This window comes from Talaromyces marneffei, chromosome 4 (assembly GCF_009556855.1).
Source record: "Talaromyces marneffei chromosome 4, complete sequence".
Classification (NCBI taxonomy): domain Eukaryota; kingdom Fungi; phylum Ascomycota; class Eurotiomycetes; order Eurotiales; family Trichocomaceae; genus Talaromyces; species Talaromyces marneffei.
The window spans coordinates 2,365,057-2,384,670 of NC_072351.1; the positions used below are offsets into that span (position 1 = coordinate 2,365,057).

The 19,614-nt window shown below is 47.7% G+C and overlaps 7 protein-coding genes across 7 annotated transcripts; 4 read left to right on the forward strand and 3 right to left on the reverse strand.

Annotated features, from left to right (window-relative positions):
• Positions 1 to 124: 124 nt before the first annotated feature.
• Positions 125 to 1,240, reverse strand: EYB26_005895 (uncharacterized protein; the record flags this gene model as incomplete). The annotated part of the gene is made up of 1 exon (XM_054265172.1): positions 125 to 1,240. One exon carries the CDS (start codon positions 1,238 to 1,240, stop codon positions 125 to 127), a length of 1,116 nt encoding a protein of 371 aa, XP_054121147.1.
• A 1,745-nt stretch (positions 1,241 to 2,985) lies between these two features.
• EYB26_005896 (uncharacterized protein) lies at positions 2,986 to 4,966 on the forward strand (the record flags this gene model as incomplete). The annotated part of the gene is made up of 5 exons (XM_054265173.1): positions 2,986 to 3,002; positions 3,349 to 3,485; positions 3,536 to 3,987; positions 4,043 to 4,471; positions 4,526 to 4,966. 5 exons carry the CDS (start codon positions 2,986 to 2,988, stop codon positions 4,964 to 4,966), a joined length of 1,476 nt encoding a protein of 491 aa, XP_054121148.1.
• Positions 4,967 to 5,789: 823 nt separating this feature from the next.
• On the forward strand, positions 5,790 to 6,632 carry EYB26_005897 (uncharacterized protein; the record flags this gene model as incomplete). Its single annotated transcript, XM_054265174.1, has 3 exons — positions 5,790 to 5,875; positions 5,939 to 6,428; positions 6,483 to 6,632. The coding sequence occupies 3 exons, from the start codon at positions 5,790 to 5,792 to the stop codon at positions 6,630 to 6,632; spliced, it is 726 nt and encodes a 241-aa protein (XP_054121149.1).
• A 650-nt stretch (positions 6,633 to 7,282) lies between these two features.
• EYB26_005898 (uncharacterized protein) lies at positions 7,283 to 9,450 on the reverse strand (the record flags this gene model as incomplete). The annotated part of the gene is made up of 3 exons (XM_054265175.1): positions 7,283 to 7,495; positions 7,555 to 7,619; positions 7,683 to 9,450. 3 exons carry the CDS (start codon positions 9,448 to 9,450, stop codon positions 7,283 to 7,285), a joined length of 2,046 nt encoding a protein of 681 aa, XP_054121150.1.
• A 1,121-nt stretch (positions 9,451 to 10,571) lies between these two features.
• On the forward strand, positions 10,572 to 12,348 carry EYB26_005899 (uncharacterized protein; the record flags this gene model as incomplete). Its single annotated transcript, XM_054265176.1, has 2 exons — positions 10,572 to 11,030; positions 11,086 to 12,348. 2 exons carry the CDS (start codon positions 10,572 to 10,574, stop codon positions 12,346 to 12,348), a joined length of 1,722 nt encoding a protein of 573 aa, XP_054121151.1.
• Positions 12,349 to 12,890: 542 nt separating this feature from the next.
• On the reverse strand, positions 12,891 to 14,788 carry EYB26_005900 (uncharacterized protein; the record flags this gene model as incomplete). The annotated part of the gene is made up of 5 exons (XM_054265177.1): positions 12,891 to 13,761; positions 13,814 to 13,948; positions 14,001 to 14,120; positions 14,176 to 14,212; positions 14,263 to 14,788. 5 exons carry the CDS (start codon positions 14,786 to 14,788, stop codon positions 12,891 to 12,893), a joined length of 1,689 nt encoding a protein of 562 aa, XP_054121152.1.
• Positions 14,789 to 15,416: 628 nt separating this feature from the next.
• Positions 15,417 to 19,247, forward strand: EYB26_005901 (uncharacterized protein; the record flags this gene model as incomplete). The annotated part of the gene is made up of 3 exons (XM_054265178.1): positions 15,417 to 16,406; positions 16,507 to 16,939; positions 16,990 to 19,247. 3 exons carry the CDS (start codon positions 15,417 to 15,419, stop codon positions 19,245 to 19,247), a joined length of 3,681 nt encoding a protein of 1,226 aa, XP_054121153.1.
• Between the last annotated feature and the right edge of the window lie 367 nt (positions 19,248 to 19,614).

Below are 19,614 nucleotides of genomic sequence, written 5' to 3' on the forward strand. Positions count from 1 at the left end.
CGAATTAGTGTTGTTGCTTATGACCGTCCCATGGTCAACCTACATATATAGACATGAAGATATGCTAGAGAATAAAATTAAGTCTTTGATTATCCACTAGTTGCATATACAGTAATACACTTACTCAACCCAGAATCTTCAATCCACCTCTGGTATAACCCTGCTTCTTGACTCCATCTCCCTTCGGTTTCGAACCACCCACTGCACTTTGCGGCTGGCTTTTACCTCCTCCTCCATGTCCATTCTTCTTGCCTTTCATGTCTCTCCTATCCTGCACAGGACGAACCTCCGTCATAGCGCGTCTGAGAAGAATAGGGTGCGATCCAATGTATTTACCCTGCATCTCTCGCCCAGCCTTGAAATAATCGTCACCATCGCTAAAACTGATAAATCCGTATCCTCTGCTCTTTTCAGTCCGTTTGTCGCGAATCACGCGCGCTTTTTGAATGGATGGGTATTTGGAGAATGCCTTTTTCAGAGAATCGTCAGTAACCTCGCCTGCAAGGTTACCGACAAACAGTCGGAAGTGAGCTGGATCCCATTCTAGTAGCGTAGAATCTGTCCATGTCTGGCCGCCTCCTGAACGAACCACTGTCTTGGAGTCAGGTTGAGTAGGAATAGGCGTATGGGACGTAGACGTGCTGTATGTAGGTGTGCCTGGGATTGATGCACTGGCAACCGAATGTGCTGGACGACTGATAAGTTTTGCCTGGCTTGTAGCTGCTGAACCATCTTCACTTGGATTCGTCATATATGCACTCTGCCATTGCGCGATTTGAGCTTCCATTTCTGGGTCCATACCGCTGTCACGTCCGTAGCCCTTGCGTTCCTCACCGGGGACTGGGAACGGATTGGCGATTTGAGGAACGGAAGAAGCGCCATATTGACTATCACCGTATCCCGATTGCTGGCCGTAGTAAGACTGTGCGCCGGCTTGATACGACTGGTGTGGATTCTGGTATGTGGACGGGTACCCGGGAGCTGCTGGCTGTTGATATGCTGTAGTCGGCTGCGCAGCGGCCAAAACATCAGGACTACTCGTTCGATACGACAGACTCGAAACTACCGCGCGAGGCGCGAAGGCTGTGAAAGCAGCTGGTCTCGCGCCATGACTAGCTCCAGCAGTAGTGCCTGGTGATGAGTAGGAAGGCGCGGACGAGTAAGCTGGTTTGAATGACGACGGCGGACGTGGTGGTAGAGATGAAGGTTGTTTAGGACCTGGAGGTGGTGGCAAGGACATGATGAACGACTTGTTCGATCAAAGCGGTACGCTTGTGCCAAATTGCTTGCAAGCTTGATGCGAGCAGCTGATAGATAGTAACGTACCTTCAGTGGTTGACCCAACACCAGAAGACGTAACTATTTTCAATGGAGCGCCGTTCAGTTCGAGTAGAGGTGAAGTGCACAGGCGTCGACAGCTCGATATGATTGCCACGAGGTACACTATCTTGATCAAGTTAGAGATGAAAGAAATCAGAATGATCGATCTGACAAGCAAATCTCGAACAGTGGTATCCTTATCGTAGAAGTTCTCTTATCCACACTTGTTATCGAGTTGTGCCAGCATGTTGGGATGGAAAAAAAGAAATGCGCGGAAAAAAGATTTTGCCGGCTACAATGAGGCGTTAGCGTCGAAGTCTTGGCATAAAGCTTGGCGTCACCCACATTGATGACTCAGCTCTACGCTGATTGGTCTTATTCAAACCTGATCTCAGCATGAAATCACTGCTTTCATTCTTTCATTGCCTCCGTGAGGGCTCTTAGCTCGTATTCTTCATTACGATAAATGACTACAGACTCCAGAGCAGATATCATTATCCTCGGTCGGCAATAGATCAGTGAGGACTTGATTAGCCGATAATGTCGGATAAATAACTAACTAAGAGCTAAATGAGGTATGGAGCAGGATGTACTAAGGTACTCACCGGGACGACGAGAAAGCCTGGGTTTAGCCCGTGCAGCGACTTAGTGTGGTGGTGATACCCCATTACCATTACGCAGTAGTCATCCTTCTCGTTACCCCTCCATATCCGCGGCCGCCATGCTCTTTCTCCGGACAACTGTGTCCCGGTGAGATGTCCGACTCTCGGCAATTGGAGAGTTGTTTTCGAATTCTTTTCCCAGATGGCTTTGTTTTGTCCATAATGCAATTGTTCAGGGTGTTGAGGTTGTTGACCAGGTGTTTGTGTGCGAATGTGGATGTTCCTGTGGTGATACCAGCATACGTCATGCGGGAGACCGTAGTCTGTATTCTCTGTATAGTTAGTACATACGATTACTATTCGGAAAATAACCATTGCATGCACTATGGAGGTTAAGGCTGCTTATTGATGTGTATCATAATAGAGCAAAGACATCCATCCCACGCTGTTGTACGTACATATTAGTACGTAGTAATTTAGCGTATACACAGTACGTATGATGGAAAATGAATGTTTCAGCGGAAATCAACTGCCCCGCCGCCGTGGGTGAGCGAAAAAACGGTCCCACCAAAAGAGATGGCGACAATGAAGACGAGACGCTGACACTGGCGATTCCGCTTACTCCGTGACTCCGTCAAGTCCGGTCTCCGTGGAGGATCTGAATTAGACACGGTCACGTAAAGCTGCAAGTATCTGACTAAACAGACCCGAGTCTGGCTTCACGGACTGTGGAGGGAGAACTAGCTTTAGCAGATTCGATGTGTAAGAGGTGGTCTGGAGCAACCAAGCAAGCCTCAGATAGCACTCCTTCCCTGTCCTTGTATTGCCCGTTGTAACAACCTCCAGCTGATTAATATTACCTTACCTACTTCCTTCCCTTTTCTCCCGACGACTCTCTGAAACTCTTTTTTCTCCTTTCTATTTTCTTCTCTCTCCCTCAACATCCTCCCCAACCATTCCATTCTCTCCCCTCAGTATCTCGATTACCCTGTGGATTCACTCTACAGTGTCATTCGATCAATCCTCTTCTTTTCTATAAACAAACACTGTTATATCTGTCGTCATGGCCGACCAAGCTGTGTAAGTCGCCCCTCCATCCTCCGCGAGCTTCCCCGCCATAATCTTCAACCCGCTACCCTCACTCAACGCAAAAAAGTGACTCCAAACTATCATCATCTTATCATGCCGGGTTACTAAGAAAACAAAAAATAATATGAACAATTTCCTGTTTCTCCTGTTTTGCATATTTCAATTCGTGGCCGCCGGCTCATCATGAGACCGATGCCCCTCTGGCTTCTTCCGTCCTACCCCATCAACCTCACACCTTCATATGCCTTCATAAATCTTCCCTTCAGGATCAATTGACTGACCTCAGCGCGCGCCTGGCCGGCATTAATGTCGGCGCTCCGGCGCGGCCTGAACCTAGTGGTGATTTCGGCCTCATCGGTCTGGCCGTCATGGGTCAGAACCTGATCTTGAACGCTGCTGACCACGGTTTCACCGTTGTTGCTTACAACCGTACTGTTTCCAAGGTCGACCGCTTCCTTGCCAACGAGGCCAAGGGTATGTGAATTCCTAACAATGAACGTATCTTCGAAGCTAACAAAATGTAGGCAAGTCCATCATCGGTGCTCACTCCATCGAGGAGCTCTGCGCCAAGTTGAAGAAGCCTCGTCGCATTATGCTCCTTGTCATGGCCGGTAAGCCCGTCGATGACTTCATTGAGTTAATCCTTCCACACCTTGATCAGGGAGATATCATCATCGACGGTGGTAACTCTCACTTCCCCGACTCCAACCGCCGCACCGAGTACCTCGCCTCCAAGGGTATCCGTTTCGTCGGTTCCGGTGTCTCTGGTGGTGAGGAGGGTGCCCGTTACGGTCCCTCCCTCATGCCCGGTGGTAACGAAGAGGCCTGGCCCTACATCAAGGATATCTTCCAGAGCATCGCCGCCAAGAGCGACGGTGAGGCTTGCTGTGACTGGGTTGGTGACGAGGGTGCCGGTCACTACGTCAAGATGGTCCACAACGGTATTGAGTACGGTGACATGCAATTGATTACCGAAGTAAGCTTGTATCATTTCTACCATTAGAGGCCCTTCAAGTACTAATGGTCGACAGGCCTACGATATCCTCAAGCGCGGTGTTGGTCTTACCCCCAACGAGATTGGTGACGTTTTCGACCAGTGGAACAAGGGTGTCCTCGACTCCTTCTTGATTGAAATCACCCGTGATATTCTCAAGTACAACGACGTAGATGGCGTAGCCCTCGTTGAAAAGATCCTCGACAAGGCCGGTCAGAAGGGTACCGGAAAGTGGACCGCCATCAACGCCCTCGACCTCGGCATGCCTGTCACCCTTATCGGTGAAGCTGTCTTCTCTCGTTGCCTCTCTGCCATCAAGGACGAGCGTGTCCGTGCCAGCGCCCTTCTCCCCGGCCCCACCCCCAAGTTTGAAGGTGACAAGCAGGCTTTCATTGACAACCTTGAGCAAGCTTTGTATGCTTCCAAGATCATCTCCTACGCACAAGGTTTCATGCTTATGCAGAACGTAAGTCTTACAATCTTTTATTTCCTTTTGTGAAACAAGCTGACTGTCAATTAGGCCGCCAAAGAATACGGCTGGAAGCTCAACAAGCCTTCCATTGCCCTCATGTGGCGTGGTGGTTGCATTATCCGCTCCGTTTTCTTGAAGGACATCACCAACGCTTACCGCAAGAACCCTGACCTCGAGAACCTCTTGTTCGATGACTTCTTCAACAAGGCTATCCACAAGGCCCAGGATGGCTGGAGAGACGTTGTCAGCAAGGGTGCCCTCTGGGGTATCCCCACTCCTGCTTTCAGCACTGCCCTCAGCTTCTACGACGGCTACCGTACCAAGGAGCTCCCTGCCAACCTCCTCCAGGCCCAACGTGACTACTTCGGTGCCCACACTTTCCGTATCAAGCCCGAGTACGCCAACGAAACCTACCCCGAGGGCAAGGATATCCACGTTAACTGGACTGGCCGTGGTGGTGATGTTTCTGCATCTACCTACGTTGCTTAAGAAGTTGATTGCACATGATTATAACAGGCTCCAGAAATGGGAGAAGGAACAAAAAAGACTGTCATTTCCCAGGTGGAAACCATACTAGAAATTTTTGAGAAACGAACGTGTTTAACGTGTATTTAGAGGTGCTCGTCTAGTGCGCACGTTCTTTACGAACAAACGATCCGTATAGTTAATGATTGATGTTATTGCATTGGCCGTCCTGGACTCCTGGTTCTGGTAGTACGTACATATGATTTCTGGTAGAACGACTTAGATGGTAAGCCTTGCTGGATCAGCACTAAACTCGATTTGGCGGATGGAGACCTTCTGGCCCACACCTGCCCGAAGTAACAAAACCATTCATGGACCAAGAATTTCATACTAGGATGACTCTCTTGGTTCCTGCGCCAACGTCGCATGTCCTCCTCCTCCTCTATCACCACCAGAGGAGTTTGATTTCTTCCTTTTCTATATTCGAGACGAGTTGTGCTTTTCTTTTCTCTTGATTCATTTTCGCAGCTTCTGATTTAGCAAGTGTTTTCTAATCCCCTCAGCCCCCCTTTTCTTTCGTCGACGTAATTTTTCGTTTCTAGTCGCTCTTTTCTTGACAACGTTTTGTTTCTTTGACGAGCTTTTCACGCGAACCGCTTTTTTAACGGAATTACGACGGGCATCACAGTCGAGTGTCTTGCTGCTTGGTAGTCGGAACGATCCATTAACGCTTTTGTGCCTCAACCGAGGAGCAAGTTGACTTGCATTGAACGTCAGAGATTTATTCAGCACACCGACAGACTACTCGAGAACGTTATAATAAATGGCTGATACTAAGCGCCAAAGTATGAGCACCAAAACCCAGCAGGCGACGGGCTCTGGTGCAGCCACCGCTCCGTCGGACGAAGCATTGAGCAAAGCTATCGGTGCACGGTACACAACTCTATCTATAAGCTTTGTCGGACTTGGTGAATAGCTCTAACTGTTTGATTATAGCATCCGCATTACGACAGCAGCTCCAAACATATCTACCATCGAAGGTACTCTATTTACCGCCTGCCCAATAACAAACCTTGTTGCCATCAACACTTCCACTCAACCCTCACCAAACCCTACAAGCTCAATCCAGCCGGGAGATTACCACATTATACCTGGATCTCGCATTCAAGCCTTCCAAGTCATTTCCCCCGCACCAGCTGCCATCGATGGAGCTCCTTCGCTCCAAGCTCTAGAGACTCGTGCTCTCAAAGCGCGCGAGGCCAACGCCATAGCCAAATTGCAAGAAGCTGAAGCCAGGCGTGGTAAAGGTGTGACGCGAGAGGCACAGGATATTTTCGATGCTTTTAGCCGCACCATGCCTGCGCGATGGGACGGCACTAGCATTGTTGTTGCGGATGCTGTCGTTATCGCCAAACCATATCGGGTTGATGATTGTCGGGCTCTGGTCGCAGGTGATTCTGCTGCATTGACTCGTGTCCGCAAAGTGGTTCGTACATCTGTATGGCTATGTTTCTGATGACGTACTAATTTTATTTTATAGTTGGAAATGGAACGCAAGAAGATCGAACTTCGAAACGCAAGTGCCGCGATCGGAAACAGCAATCAATTCGCTCGACAGAATAGAGACCGAGTTGCAGTACCCAGTCGCTTTGATAGCTCTCCTGTCCCCGCACCGAGGAAAGGTGGTTAGATGATATACGCCGAATAAGGCTCTACAAATCAACCATGCTGGTTTGTATAGTCACCTCGCTTCGAAAGTCAGTCCTATCGAAGCTCTAGAAGTATAGCTGAGGATATATTCTACCGCCGAGTGACACGAGCCATGATCGGGGAATGCTGAACACCATCATATTTTACCTATACTTGATGTATGGGTGTATCCAAGGAATAAACGCGAACTGATGCAATATGCAGTGATCTTCGATGAGGAATCGTACTGTTATATGAGTTGGTTCTTGGTCGCTAAATACAAATTCATGGGCTATGTGGTATCATCTATTTTACAGAAGATACATGAGCCGCTAGAGAAGAGAAGGGGAGAAAACAGAAAAGAAAGTCTTTTGCTTAAAACTAGCGATTGATATGCCATATGAAGAAAATGAAAAATACAAGAAGAGTAAACATTCAAACTTTTCACTTACCTGTGTAGACTCTATTCACTTCACAGGAAAATATAATCACAAAACCATAAATTATTATTTCAATAGTATCTAGCAAATTCTGTATCAATCTAGTATCACATATCCATCCAGTTTTTTTTTTCTCTCTCTCTTTCCTTTTCCAATTTATGCCCCCGATCCATTTTGAATCCTCTTCTTTCGTCGAGATGAGGAAGGAAAATCAGCGACGAATGTCAGGTAAATTCATCGCAGCACTAATGCACGACAAATGACTAAACGCCTGTGGCACATTGCCCATCGCCTCGCCACTGATGGCCACTTCCTCGGAGAATATTCCGAGATGGTTGGCGAAGGAGAGCACGTTGTCAAAGCTGGCGATTGCTTTGCGGCGAATGTCGTCGCCGTTGGGGAGGGTGTCGGTGTATTTACAAGCCTTTGTTTTTCTGTTAGAAGAAGATGGAGTTAGGGGGTGGGAGGCAAAATGGGGAGTACCCGGAACATGGACTCTATAGCCCAGAATGTGATCATGATAAAGGCGCCTTCACGGCCGCCGACCCCTGATAGACCGATTAACACAAGTTGCGGTAAAGGGATGCAAAGAATTGGAAGCGGGGAAATACCATCTTGAGCCTTTTCATGATCATATCTAAACACCATACTAGCACTCGTCAATCCGGACTTCTCAGGAGGCTCCAGCACTTTATCCAGAGTACTCAAAAACCGACGATCATTCGGCTCCACGAAAAGCACCAACGGCGCAATCATGAGCGCCGCATCGACAACCTCGGTATTCTCATAGCTCTGACAGAAAAATCCCTTGTCCTTGTTGAATCCTTTATCCATGATTTCATCGTACAACTCGTCGCGGACGCGGATCCATTGCTGTTTGTCTGGACATGGTAAAGTAGAGTGCTTCTCGGCCAGACGCACGCCGCGGTCTAGCGCAACCCAGAGAAGCATCTTGGAGTAGAGGAAGTGTTGCGGCTTACCGCGAACTTCCCAGATGGACATATCGGGTTCGTCGCGGACTTCAATCACATAGTTGATCATGCGACGGATACCGAGCCATTGGTCGTACTGGATCGGTTTGGCGTGGTTGTTGTACATGTAGATACTGTCCATGAGTTCGCCGTAGATGTCCAACTGTGTATGGAAGGCGGCCGCGTTACCGATACGTACGGGCTTACTCCCGCGATATCCGTCCATATGGCTCAACTCAAACTCTGGGATTTCAGAGTCGCCTCTGATCGTGAACATGATTGGCAAGAAGGGTCGGTGTTGCTCCTTTGTGTACTCCCTTTGGGTCAAGGGTGGAAAGACACGATCGAATATGAAAGTAATGTATGCTTCGGCTTCTTCGTCGTAGCCATTCTTGAGGAACGCATACAGTGTAAAGGAAGTGTCGCGGACCCAGGAGTATCTGTAATCCCAGTTGCGGGAGCCGCCGATGTTTTCTGGTAAAGAGAAAGTTGGCGCTGCTATGACGGCCCCCGTGGGTTTGTACGTCAACAGTTTGAGAATCAGTAGGCTTCTCTCTACAGTCTCGCGATAGTGGCCGCGGAATGTGCACTTGTGGCTCCAGTCAGTCCAAAACTGGAAAGTTTCTGACTCGAGTCGTGACAGGTAAGAAGCAAGCTGAGTCGGACCTGGTAGAGCTTTCTCAGGACTATGGAGGACAAAGATCATGGATTGCCCTTCCTGGATCTCCAGGTCAGCGACAAGACCTTGTCCCAGATGACCAGGTCTGTTCTCTAGGTGGTAAACAGCCTTGGGAAGACCCTGTTCTTCTCTTCTGTTGTCTGCCCAGATATCTAACTGAAGCCGTTCCTGGGGCGATTCAAAGTATACAGTCTGTAAATTGTTGCCTCCTTCCTCTGACTGGAAGTTGCAGCGAACAGTGTGACCATCTTGGGCGTAATTGAATGCGGGAAACAATTCCATCTTGACACCCATACTGCCTCGCCCACATTCCACTCGACGAATGATGCCCGAGTGCTTGGCACCGGTCTTCCAGCGGTTACCACCTGGCTCAGTACAGGAACAGTATCCGGACAAGTGTCTGTCAGACTGGGGGGATTTGTGGTTTGAAACGGGGAAAAAGTCCGTCACACTGAGGACACCTTGCTCATGGATCCATCGGGTTTCCATGATGTTTGTATAAGGAAGATATCTCTGCTTGCTCAGAGGCATCCCATCATGCGCGACGCTTGCATGGATGCTGAAATGCCCGCCTTTGTCCTTGTCTAGAAGCCGACAGAAGACTGACGGAGAGTCAAAGACAGGCCAACAGAGAAAGTCCATGCTTCCATCCTTGCTGACGAGAGCAGCCGTGTGCATATCCCCAATGATGCCATAATCTTCGATTGCCTTGTATGATGGTGGAGGCATGCCGAATATATGACTATGAGATATGAATGATCTGAAGAATGTTGCCCGTGAACCGCCTTGGTTTTGCGAGAGTATGTTGACAGCTTTGTGCAGCTTGCTGAGAAAATCTGGACATTTCTCAAGATATACAATATAGCATAAGGTGCTAGTTGACCGGAAATTCCGGCCAACGACGAGAATATGGCATCATCATAGCAACATAGCTCAGGGAGATATGCAGCATGTGGTTCTCCACCTGATCACTCTTGAAGGTTGATAGCCAACAATGGCTGGCGTGATATCCGTCATTTCTGAGCAAGTGGGCCGACAAACCACTGTCAACATAACGAACGTGCATTTCTACGGGACAACCATCGTTTGCATGTTCCTATCAAGTAGTGTTCCACGACAGTGGTTGACTTTCTGGTCGGATGAGAGTTCCTCATCGTTTATTTTGCCAACCCTAAATATAGCGCAAACGGCAGGCGGTGACTCAGACTCACTCAACCCTGATAACTTGGCGCCAAGACTTCGAGACCTCGAGGCACCAAGGCAGCAAACGAGTCCACTGGCGCCAATAAACGCTAACCCTCTTTGAGACGTCCGAGGCCGTAGTATTGGCCAATAAGCTTGCCGAAACCCTTAATCATCCCTCGCCCGCCAAGTCCAAGGCCAGGATACCCCAGAGACGTAACGGAGGTGTTATTATTGTCCTACTTTTCATCCAGGACATCCACCACCGCCGCCTTAATTCCCGAGTCAACCTGCTTCCATTGTAGGCGATTACAGTCCTGTTTGGTTGCATGGTGGGCAGCAGTCACTCCCTTAGAAGTTTCTTTATATTTCTTTCTGTCTCTTCGTCTACCTACTACTGTAGTAGACACCCTCGTGCGCGACCGCCTCTTTTGTCTCCGTTAATCTAGTTCCTCTCTATTGACGGCCAGACTTCGGTCCTTTTTTTTGTTCTTGTGTGACACGCGACTCAGTTTCTTGCATCCAATCAACTTGCCAATTGGTGCAGATACCGCAGGGTACATCCTCGCATCGACCACGGCAATCTTGGATTAAACTTCCCCCTATCGTCAGGCGTCAGATGAGTGACCGGAAACGCTGAACAAACCTCCGCCGAACTATAACGCAACATGGCAGTTGGGGCATCGAGGAATATCACAGGTCATCATAGACGCCGGAGTTCTGTGCTGACGGTAGCGGGCTCGTCTCAGCTTCATCCGGTGTCGACGGACAACTACTCAGACAGGGAAGGTCGTCTGAGCCCCAAAGAAGACGGCCCCAAAGGCGAGGAGCAGCAATCTCTGATTCATGATCATACTGATTCATCGGATTTATCGTCCATTGCAGAATCAGATGAAGATGACTCCGATGATGGAATTCACGATGACGAAGAAACTGGATTAACCGCGAAACAAAGAAATGAACGGCGGCGACGGCGCAAGCGACAACGTCGGCGACTAGATGCGAAGATTGCTGGTGTTAGAGGCAAAACAAGCAATGTGGTTGCGGACAAAAACGTAGCGGCAGCGCTTGCGGTCAATGCAGGTCTGATAGGTTTATGGTATTTATTTTCATTGTCAATCTCTATAGTAAGTTCGACAATGGGACGGAATTTTACAACACAGCTAGACTAACCAGCAACAGTATAATAAGTGGATGTTTTCAGAGGATGATATCGTCTTTCCTTTTCCACTCTTCACGACAAGTTTACATATGCTCGTTCAACTCCTGCTCGCCGCCCTCATACTCTTCTTCGTGCCTTCGCTTCGCCCTAAACAACAACCTGGTTCCTCCTCCAAATCCGAACCAATTATGACAAAATCATTTTACCTTACTCGCCTGGTCCCTTGTGGCACCGCTACCTCGTTGGATATCGGACTGGGCAACATGTCCCTGAAGTATATATCTCTTACATTTCTTACCATGTGCAAGTCGTCTGCACTTGCTTTCGTGCTCCTTTTCGCATTCATATTTCGACTGGAGACTCCTTCGGCTAAACTTATTTTTGTTATCGCTGCCATGACCCTTGGAGTTGTTATGATGGTCGCCGGAGAAACGGCATTTGATGCTCGTGGCTTTGCTTTGGTTATTGCTTCCGCTTTCTTTTCGGGTTTTAGATGGGGTCTTACTCAGATTCTCTTGCTTCGACATCCGGCAACTTCGAATCCGTTCTCGACAATGCTCTTTCTCACGCCAGTGATGTTCATCGCATTGATTGCGATTGCGCTCGGAATTGAAGGACCTAACGAGATCATTGCAGGCATCAAAGCGTTGGCGGAAGCCCGCGGGCAATTTAACGGGATTGCACTACTGATCTTCCCAGGAATTCTGGCATTTTGCATGATAGCATCCGAATTCGCTCTATTGAAACGTTCCTCCGTGGTCACTTTGAGTATATGTGGAATATTCAAGGAAGTTGTCACTATCAGTGCCGCGGGCGTTATCTTCCATGATAAATTGACACCAGTAAATGTTTCCGGTCTTTTTGTCACTATTACAAGTATCGCAGCGTACAACTACATGAAAATCAGCAAAATGAGACGTGATGCACGACAGGAATTGGAGAAGAGGACGGAAGTCGAGGAATACAGCGCCTCTCCGGACATAGGAGACTCGAACGACGAACATATCGCAATGAACCAGGCACCAAACCACGAAACATTCAATAATCACCACACCACCACCAGCTGGAATACTTATGAAGCAGATGTCAATGACGAAAGCGCATCTAGCAGCGGAGAAGGCGACGAGAATGTGAACATTACACCGAGAAATGACGTTCGTCGTGGCCGCTTCTCATTCCCTGTACACGTCAGCGGAACCTCTACAACACCTGGAGGAGGACAACCAGCACAACAACCGCAATCTGTCCCCCATTCACCTATGAATATATCCGACCCAGCATAAATCTGGCCACTTTCCAGGTCAAGGCTAGCCGTCATGTTTCACAGCAAACAAGCGTTATCGAGATACCAATGTTTTCCTGTTTCCATACATCCGTCCACCATACCGGTGTTTTGATTTACTGCTACTAACTAGTGTATCATGCAAATCCGATACCCCCCGATATATGTATTACATACTTTTCTGTTTCTCTATCTATCTTGTCCGTGTGTGATTCTTGTACATGGGCTATGCACATTACGTTGCAATATGACAAATTTTCTTTTTATTCTACGGAGTATTTTCATATCTATTTATGGAGGATGTACTTGGTCTTGTTATTCTTTTCTTTCTAGGAAGGTATAGATGTGTTTATGAACGCCTCGTATAGGTATTTTTGGTTCTAGATATGGCTTCAATTCTGTATGGTGTACGAGAAGATTAACTAGCTTAGATAGTGCCTAGAATTAGATGATATCTTGTTTCGTCATAGAACGTACTTTGCTAGTGTGGATTCGTAGGCCACCCTAATCCTGTATGGTTGTCTCCCTCGTAAAGTTCTAAGGCTACTCCTTTTTCTTCTTAAACATACTATCCAAACTCTTCTGCCCCTTCTCAAGTTCCTTCTGCTTCTTTTTAGCCTCCGTCTCAAGCTTCCGCTCATACTGCTGCTGATGTTTTTGTCTCTCTGCCTTTCCATCTTCGGATAATTGAGCCGCTAAGGTATGGAACTCCGCGCTTTCAGGATCCATGCCGATTAAGGACTCGAGTAACTTGATTTCTCGGGCCCATACATTCTTATCCTCGACGAGTTTGGTATGAGATGCAGGGGCTTTGCGCGCCTTTTTGGCTTTGGGGGAGTCTATCTCATGGTTGCTACCACATGAGTCTTCATCTTCTTCCTTCTTGGGTTTGCGAGAGCCCTTGCCTTTGCTTGATTCGTTGTTGGGAGTTGAGGCGGGTCGATCAATAGGAGTTTCAAGGATCATTGGAAGTCCCTGAAAGCGTTCCTCGTTCATCACATTGTGGAAAGCACGAAGGCCCAAAAAGCCAGTGCCAATATTGGCGTGAAGGTCACGTTTGCTACCTTTCGGCGCCTTTGAGTCATTGAGATGTAGTGCTCTTAAGAATTTTAATCCAATCTTCTCGTCGAATTCTTGCATAAAGGCCTTAAATCCTTCGGGAGCTACCAAATCATAGCCATACGAGAAGCTGTGGCACGTATCGACGCATACTCCAATACGTGAGTGGTACTGTTCTGGAATCTGTGAGATTACGGCTCCTAGCTCGGAGAGATCACCGCCTAGAGTCGTTCCATGACCGCACATGGTCTCTAATACAGGGATGACCGTTTCAGTTGCAGCCAAAGCTTTCGTTAATGATTTAGCAAGTCTTGAAATAGCCGACTCTACCGTACTTTGGCCCGCCGCTCCTGGACTTTGAGATGTTAGTACAGGAGTGTATACTGCTTGCAGGGATTTGAGCATACTGGAAGTTATAGAGCCTGATACCAAGCTTCTCGCATCTTTTTAAATCATCAAGAAAGGAGTCGTAGGCTTGTTTCGCTTTCGTCTCGTCTTCTTGTGCCAAGTTCACGAGGTACGAGCCATGTGGCAGGATATATCTATCTGGGGTCAGTCGAATTCAAATCCTTAGTAGAAAGAGAGAAAACCGACTTTGCTGCGTCATATTCGTAGTCACGACAGAACTTCAGAAATTGCTCCTTATGTTCATCTTGGAGCGGTGGATTGTCCCATTTTCTCTGGGATTTTAAGAATAAGGCGAAGGCATTTCCTCTAGAGACGAGCATCAGTAAGTCAAAGGTAGGGGTATGGAAATGAATCGATATACCCTATATGCACACTGTTCAGGATGGAATTCTGTACTCCTGCTCTATATTCAGCGCATCGAAATGGTAATTGAATGGAATAGACCAACCCGTGGCGGCGCTAACGTGAGCTCCTACAAACATCTGTAGCCCCTTGGTCCTGGCGGCAAGTGGTAACATCTCGGTTTCTTTCTCAGCTTTCGTCTTTCGCTTTTTGGTAAGCTTTGTGGAGATTATTTCTTTTTCTTTTTCTTTTTCTTCTTCTTCTTCCTCCTCAATCTTGACCTCCTTCTTGATCCCTTTATTCAATTTTTGCTCTGCAATGGAAACCTTCTGCTTTTTAATTTGGATCGAGGATTTTAGATCATCAGCTTCCGTCTGGTCCTCCTCTTTGATTTCTGCAGCCGTTCCTTTTGACTTGCTGTTTGTGCTAACCTGCCTGCCGGGTTTTCTAGGTGTCTGACTTGCGGGCACGGTGGACGGCTTCGATATAGGACTCTCGACGATGGATTTCGTGCGTTTGGATCGTCTCGGTGACAGTATACTCTCCTGGGTCTCACCCAAGGCTCGTTTTTTATTATCTTGAGCGGGCGAGGCGACGGCACCGGAATTTGGACGCGGGTTTCGTTTAGGCATCCTGAGGCCGTGGAAAACCAAGCAAAATAGGAGGGTGCCAGTGAAGATGAATGGTTAATTAGTTCACTTGCTGCATACTCTGAACTGGAATAAAGTCAAGCTTATGTCGCAGAGTTAGCTTCAGAGCTCCATCCAGCCTTCTAGATCTCGATGCCGAGCTTATGGGTGGAGACCGGAAATTCGTAGTTTGATTGGATGAATTGTGCATCGATTTGATATGCGACAATTTCTCTTGCCACTAATTCAGATCGATGAGATGAGTGACTAGTAGATGATTGATATGAATCATGAGAACTGAAAGTGTAGGGCTTAAAGAATTAAATCGACAGTTAACTATAACACGTTTAATCGTATGATTGAAGTAACTGCACGTGACTTGTTACCACGGCAACACTAGGGCCGACTGTTTTGTGTGCACCACTGCACCTTCCCTTTTCCAACCAAGAAATATTTCTTGTCCCGCTATCAACACGCGACTTCGACTTTCCCCTCAACCACGACGATCGACTCGACACCGGCAGGCTCGACATCGGAATCGACTAAGGGGAAATATCAGCACTTCATATACCTTTATTTTAGAAGCGGAGTATTCGGCGGTTTTGGAAAACCGTGATCAAGGACCGCCAACATGCCGGTCTCTGAAGACCTGATCAATTTCGACGTAATTGAGGCACAAAAGGAAAACGTACAATCTCTCCCTGGCGGACGGTCTGCAAAGGCGTTGGCACAGATCTTCTCATCTGGCAGTAACGGCGATAAATACAACACACCTTCACCAAATGACACGAGGACATTGAACGACGCGATTCGACAAGAATACGAGGCTGAATTGCAAGCAAGCGCCGACTCCGATGATCCGCTCGACGCATATGACCGATACGTTAAATGGACGATAAATGCATACCCATCAGCACAAGCCACTGCAGAGTCCGGCCTTTTGCCTTTGCTGGAACGAGCAACCAAGGCCTTCCTTAACTCTACACACTACAGGAACGACCCTAGATATCTGAAATTATGGCTTCACTATATTAGACTGTTTTCGGATGCCCCGCGTGAAACATTCTCCTTTCTGGCCCGTCATCATGTCGGCGAAGGCCTAGCGCTCTTTTACGAAGAATTTGCCAATTGGCTTGAGAGTGCCGGACGATGGACTCAAGCAGAGGAGGTTTATAAGCTTGGCATAGAGCGCGAAGCCCGTCCTCAGGAGCGCTTACTTCGCAGATATTCTGAATTTCAGACCCGATTAGCACAGCAACCGCAAGGCAGCGATGGGCCATCTTCCCCTGCCCTTCCGACTGTGCGGCCCGCCTTGGCAGCCAAGGTTGACCCATTTGCAACCGCACGGGTTGCTGACCCTCAAGCACCACAACCTAGGTCCGCCGGCGGCCGTACAACTACAAAGTCTGGCAAACAGAAGCTGGCCGTGTTTTCCGATTCCGATAATCCAGAGTCCAATCAACCTCCAGTGAGCGGTTTAGCGAAAGGATGGGATAGCATTGGGTCAATTCGAGATAGACGCAAGGAGAACGAGATAGAAGCCAAACCTTGGGCTGGCGAGACATTGAAGCAGGAGAAGAAACAAGTACCAGTCCAGAAAATGGCTGTTTTCAGGGATGAGGTGAGTCGCGAGAGAATCTCTTTTCCTCTGGATTCCAAATATTTACGGTCACAGGACTAATTGCTGGCATGACTTTGACTTTTGTCTTGTATGTATCCAGTCACAATCAAGTGTGCAAACTGAATCAAATATCCAAGCATCACGAAACGAAACACCCCAACATCACGTAAGAGAGGCCATAAACCCTCGGACTGGTAGGAGAGAACGCGTTTTTGTCAATTTAGAAGCTGTCTACCCGGACTACAAAAATCCGAATTATGAAGTTTGCTTTGAAGAGCTTCGAGCTGCTAGTCGTGGATGGTTGCAGAAAGACTGGTCAAAGCCGAAGAAACAACTCAAAGAGATCCATACTAACGCTGCTGGACGAGGTTCCGGTTTGCTATCTGATTTGGAAGTCGTAATAGATCAATCGCTTGCCCAAGATGTGAAGCAAAAACTTGTCCTTGGAGAGTCATCACACGACGATCACCGGGATAGGAGGCTATCCAAAGTCAAAAAGATCAAAGTTAAGGAGGTTGGAGAAACACAAACTAGTAAGTTTTTAAGCAGAGGGTGACCGAATGTTGTAAGCTAACATGAACAGTCAAAACCAAAATGGATTCTCCAACCGGACCAAGGATAAAGAAAAAGAATAACTCTGAGCCAACCATGACCTTTCATACTCGGGCAGCTACAGATGAGATTTATAGTATATTCAATCAGCCCCTGAAGACTGAGACCGAGAATGCAGATCATGGCGATAGCTTCTTGGATAGTGACTACGAAGACGACGATTATACAAGCGGCGGAGAAAGCACCGGCACTGGCAGGATATCGGCAGGACAGAGTGAATTCGACGATGATGAAACGAGAAGAGTCGATGATGATGAAGGACCAATTGACGAAGGCAGTGAACATGACTGCGAATGGACGGAATTCACAGCCAGCAAGCATATTCCCAATGTCTCTTCTGCAGAACATGGCTTTGAAGAGTATGTCGAGGAAGACGATTTAAAGACTAAGTACATCCCCGAGATACCAGACGATTACAATCCACCTCTTGGTCCATATCGGGATGCTGCGATAATGGCACAAAATCGACTACCTTTCATGACACCTATCATCGAGAAAACAGAATCTTCTTTGCCTTCTTTTACGGCTGGGAGAAACCGATACTATGAGACCAAGACACCCTGCAAAACCGTGCCTGAGGTTGACTTTACACCATCCGGCTCGCTAGTTGAAGACTTGTTGCTTGCTACTCCAGATGCAGATGCAATGACCGCCACTGTTGGAGACTCTCAGTCGCCAAGCCTTGGTGTGAAGACGTTACGACGAACACCTGTGAAGCAAGTTTCTCCGTTTACAATTACCAACGTCGATTGTATCATTAAGGATGCTCAATGTGATCCAAGTGATAAGGCAATTCGCAGCAAAATTCTAAAAATGATTGAACCCCCTCTCACCTCATTTTCTGGGTACTATGATCATTCGTCAAGCTTCGGGGCACATGCCTCGGATATCATGAAGTACTCTAAATCTATGAAAAAGCCGACAAAGGGTGGTGAACGACTATCATCTACTCCCCCAGTACTAAGCTTTCCAGGTAGTGGCAGGACTTACGCGATCAGGCGCGAACTTGGCGCTGGTGCTTATGCTCCAGTTTATCTTGCTGAAAGTGTGGAAGATATCGATTCCTACCTTTCTGATAGTGAAACGGAAGAAAACAGCAATCTCTGTCTCAGTAAAAAGCACGAACAGAAATTTCAGCGACATAGCCTGGAAGCCATCAAACTCGAAACGGACCCTCCGAATGCTTGGGAATTCTACATGATCAAGTTGACGCATGACCGTGTCCGCGCCTCCTCTACCCATCGTCGCGCATCAGAAAGTATCGTGAAGGCGCATGAGCTCCATTTGTTCAGGGACGAGTCGTTCATGATAGAAGATTACCAAGGACAGGGCACCCTCTTGGATCTCGTCAATATCATCAGGACAGAAGCTATTACTAATACCGGTAATTCAGAAGCCGGCATGGACGAAGCACTCGCTATGTTCTTCTCTGTGGAGTTGTTCCGGACAATTGAAGCACTTCATGCTTGCGGTATACTGCATGGAGACATCAAGCCCGACAACTGCCTAGTTCGATTCGAAGACAAGAAGAGCAGGTCGTCATTCCCTTCTCCTCCCACTGAATCCCTGCTTGACCTCGCGGATGAAGATGCCATCGCCGATCCAAGCGAAATTCACTACTCGGCACGGGGACTCTGTGGCTGGCGAGAGAGAGGTCTGACCCTGATCGATTTCGGCCGAGGCATCGATATGAAAGCATTCCGACCTGACGTTCAATTCATCGCGGAATGGGAAATGAGCCAGCATGACTGCAACGAAGTACGCGAAATGCGGCCCTGGACATACCAGATCGACTTGTATGGGGTTGCAGGCACGATTCATGCGATGCTCTTCGGTAAATACCTCGAATCTGTTCCGGTCAACAACGGACGTAATTCCTCCGGTGGACGTGATTCGTTGAATGAAGCAGTTGCCAACGCAGAAGGAGATTCAGGAGTCAAGCGATACCGCATTCGTGAATCCTTCAAGCGATACTGGGACCGGGAGATATGGACCGACGTATTCGACCTTTTACTGAACCCGTGTACAGAGCGATGGACACGCATGGAACAAGAAGGATCGCCCGAATCTACGGTATCACTACCTGTCCTGCACTCTTTAAAATACGTCCGCGAGAAAATGGAAGCCTGGCTGGCTGTCAACGCAGAGAAGAAGAATCTCTCCCTGCAGATCCGAAAACTAGAAGCTCATCTATCACGAAGAAGGGAGAGACTAGAAAAGGAGCGATAAACACCCTTCCCTCATCTTCTTCTCTCATGAGAAAAACATGAAGCAAAATCATAACCCTTTATTATCGCATTTCACAACCCCTTTTCGATTATGTATTTTATTTTATTTTTTTCGCATTTTGGTGTTTCTGCAGTACATACCATATCCCGATATACCCCATCTCACGCATGTCTATGACCTTTTCCTTGTTTTCGGCTTCTCATGTCTATACGTTTAATACCATATACAATTATTACAATTTCTCACCTCGCTCGATGTCCTACCTCCTAACGGCAGCTTTGATCAACATTTCAAGAGCTTGACAATCGTAGCGCAATGATCATTCCTCGCTCTTCTCCCAGTCGTACAAGGGGAAAAAAAGACCTTA